At 27.1% G+C, this 3,261-nt stretch overlaps 1 protein-coding gene across 1 annotated transcript; it reads left to right on the top strand.

Moving 5' to 3' along the window:
* Positions 1-1,089: 1,089 nt before the first annotated feature.
* LOAG_08609 (hypothetical protein) lies at positions 1,090-2,218 on the top strand (the record flags this gene model as incomplete). The annotated part of the gene is made up of 2 exons (XM_003144139.2): positions 1,090-1,222; positions 2,046-2,218. The coding sequence occupies 2 exons, from the start codon at positions 1,090-1,092 to the stop codon at positions 2,216-2,218; spliced, it is 306 nt and encodes a 101-aa protein (XP_003144187.2).
* Between the last annotated feature and the right edge of the window lie 1,043 nt (positions 2,219-3,261).

The following is a 3,261-nucleotide window of genomic DNA, read 5'->3' as shown; positions in this document are numbered from 1 at the left end:
TTTTTAACTTTGACTCAGATTTATTTATATTCTTGCTAAAGTAATTGCAAGTAATACGTAATCCATCTGATCCAATATTCTATTTTGAATTTTGTAATGTTTTCCGAATCACCACCAATTGTCAAAAACGAATGTTATACAACGATTGCAATATTTTGCACAATTTTTGCATGTTTGGGAGTTTTTCTACTAATTTTTGCGCTCCTTTATTTAGCATATTTTAAACCTGTTTATGATGCTCATCAATATTGCTTGCGACAACAGCGCAATGGTCAGTTTGATTTTGCGCCCTTTTCATTTCTTTCATTTTATAATCAAATAATTTCCATAGCTTGTATTTGACTAGGGTAAAGAAGGATCAAACTTTTTCAACAAATTAAAACTAAAAATTTCCCGTAAATTTAAATGGTCAAACCGTTTATTTTATTGTGTTTATCGTTATATTGATGTTATTTTGATTGGAATTAAGTTTTAATTATAAATTTTTAAAAAAATTTTTACTTTTGCCAGAGTAAAGACAAAACAAGGTAAAAACTTGGAACTAAAATTTGGAACTTCAGGGTAAAACTTGAAATGTATTAGGAATTCGTGGGAAGAATTTTCAATTACTCGATAATTTAATTGCAAACATTGAAAAATGAATTCATATTTTAATCCCAATTGAATACCGAAGATAAATTAAATATCGATTTTGTACTTCAAACATATTGGATTTATTTCAGAGAAGGAACAGCAAGTATCGGCGATAACATCTCTCGAACAATATGATATCCAGGTTAATTATTCTTTGCATAGGCCTAATTTTTTGCTACTACATGAAGGTTCACATTTAATTGGTTTAAATCACTTGACAGATGGAAATTTTCATGTTACATAGAATTCAATGAAATTGTAATTGTCATCTGAATCAGTTATTAATAGTTCGATGATTGACATGTATGACAAATGCTTTTCAGATAGAATGATCTTTAGAACTGAATAATTATTTGAATCATTATAGATTAGGTGAATCTGCTTACGTGATAAATCAAATCTGTTCTAATTTTTTAATTTCAGAATAAATTTTTATATCCAAAATATATTCACAATATGCAAATATCATCTAATGAACGTTGCAAACAAAACTATAAAAAACATCATGAACATAGACGATGTCGAAAAAAATATCGACCAATTTCACTTTCAACAATTACAGAAAATTATGCTGTCAATTCTTTCCCAAGTAAGTTTTTTTTTTTGAACACGTACGTAAAGTTTTAAAAAGTAAAAAATAGAAGTAAAAAAACATACATAAAAAGTGTTATGTAGAAATCTAAACGTCACGTTTTTTGTTCCCTTGTTTTTTTTTTTGTATTGTTTTATTGCTTCTTGTTCGCCTTTTATCGTCCTTATCATTATCTTCTTATTACTATGTATTGCTTTCATTTGCTTGCTTAATTATTTATTTATTTAAAAACAATTAATATTTACTTTATTTTAAGCACATCTATGGAAGATATTGTTGTTTATTTTCAAAATTCTGTTTACTGTTGAGATCCTAATTATGTATTGTGGATAATCACATTCAGATAAATTATCGAATCAACCACCTAATTAAATTTTCATAGAAAAATACAAATTAGCACTTACCGTAATCGTTATAATTATTTATTATAAAAAACGTAAGGAAAACGAATGAGAGAATCGATCTTCTCATATAATTCAACTTTAACCGTTAACTTTTGGTTTAAAATTTTTAGCTTGTCACATAAAATGGGTCATATGGAAATGTCATAAATAATCAGGAATAAAAATTGTCAATATTTATAACTCCTTTTCTTTTAATTTCACTTCAGTTTTTTTCGTTTCTCTTTTTTTTTATCTTCTCATTGACTTCAGAATACATTTTTGTATATTTTGATTTCGAGTAAAGATTGTTGCAAAGAAAAGTTCAAAATATCTGTCAAATTTGAAAGACAATGAAGGAATTTGGACTGTCTTGATTTCTATTCCTTTCAATTTTTTTGATTGACAAAAGTTAGATTTGTGCAATTTTAAATTTTAAGGATCCACTATGATCGATGATAGATGGACTGTTGAGAAGGAAATGCTACCTAATGGTGAAGGGAGTAGTTGCAAGTGTAAGAATTGTACGCTTGGCAGAATCATGATTACTACCTCAAATTTTAAGCCATCATTATTTTCTGGACATCCTGAATATCACAGTACACCTGTATAATATTTTATAATTTTTGAAAATGTTCATATTAATTGGTAATTTTCTCTTTTTTTAAATCTAAACGACATTGTGAACGCACGGAATGTTGGAAATTACATTGGATGAAATCTATTTTTCTTTCAATTTTTAGATGAATTTTGAAATTTATTTGAAATGCTAAAAAATTCAGTAATTATCGATTTGCGAAACAAAACAAGCTTCCCACAATGTTGTAATAATTGGTGGTTTTATGGTTTCGTTTATCAGATTTTATGCCATCATCTGAACTCATCGGAAGATCATAATATAGATCTGTTAGCATAACATTGATACATATCTACACGATTGTCTTGAAAACTATCATGCTCTTCGAATGATTGAATAATCTATATCATTCACTAATCATTTCCAGTATCTGTTGATACTCATAACTATCAATAACATTCATTCCCGATGTAATCCAACTATAATGATATTTGATTAGTGTAAGAATTGTAAGCTTAGTAAAGTGTATTTAGTAAATTAAAATTTTTTTTTCAAATTTATCTCAATGAAATTAGAATTCAGAGGGCATGACATTAATATATGTGATGTATACGTGTGCTATGTTCGTTGCTCGAATATTTTGCATTAATCGAACATGAAATATCATTGGAAAGAATTTCCATTTAAATCATATTTCTTTATGAATAAAAAAAAAAATCTCATCACTTTCTCGTTTGACAAAAATTTCAATTCATTTGAAATCATTGTATTTCATAAGCTATAGTAAATGAAATTTCATTTTCCATTCCAAATTGTAAATGATGCGAAGCTTCCACAGAATGAGAAGGATGACATTATAGCTATTGTTTGATGAAAGAACATTCCAGTTACTTTTGGAACAATTTGTTAGTTTTGCTCAAAGTGATATCATAAAGAATTTAACGATTTGTTATTGTTATTGTTGTTGCAAAATCATTTTTGATAGGATGGCATAAAAGCACAGAATGAGACAAAAACAAAACTTCCATTAACACCACAAATTTTACTGTCTAATAAAGCTTGTTAATTATCCTTAATTG

This window comes from Loa loa, assembly GCF_000183805.2.
Source record: "Loa loa unplaced genomic scaffold supercont3.161, whole genome shotgun sequence".
Lineage (NCBI taxonomy): Eukaryota > Metazoa > Nematoda > Chromadorea > Rhabditida > Onchocercidae > Loa > Loa loa.
The sequence above is the reverse complement of the archived record's forward strand: the minus strand, read 5'-3'. Positions and strand labels throughout refer to the sequence as shown.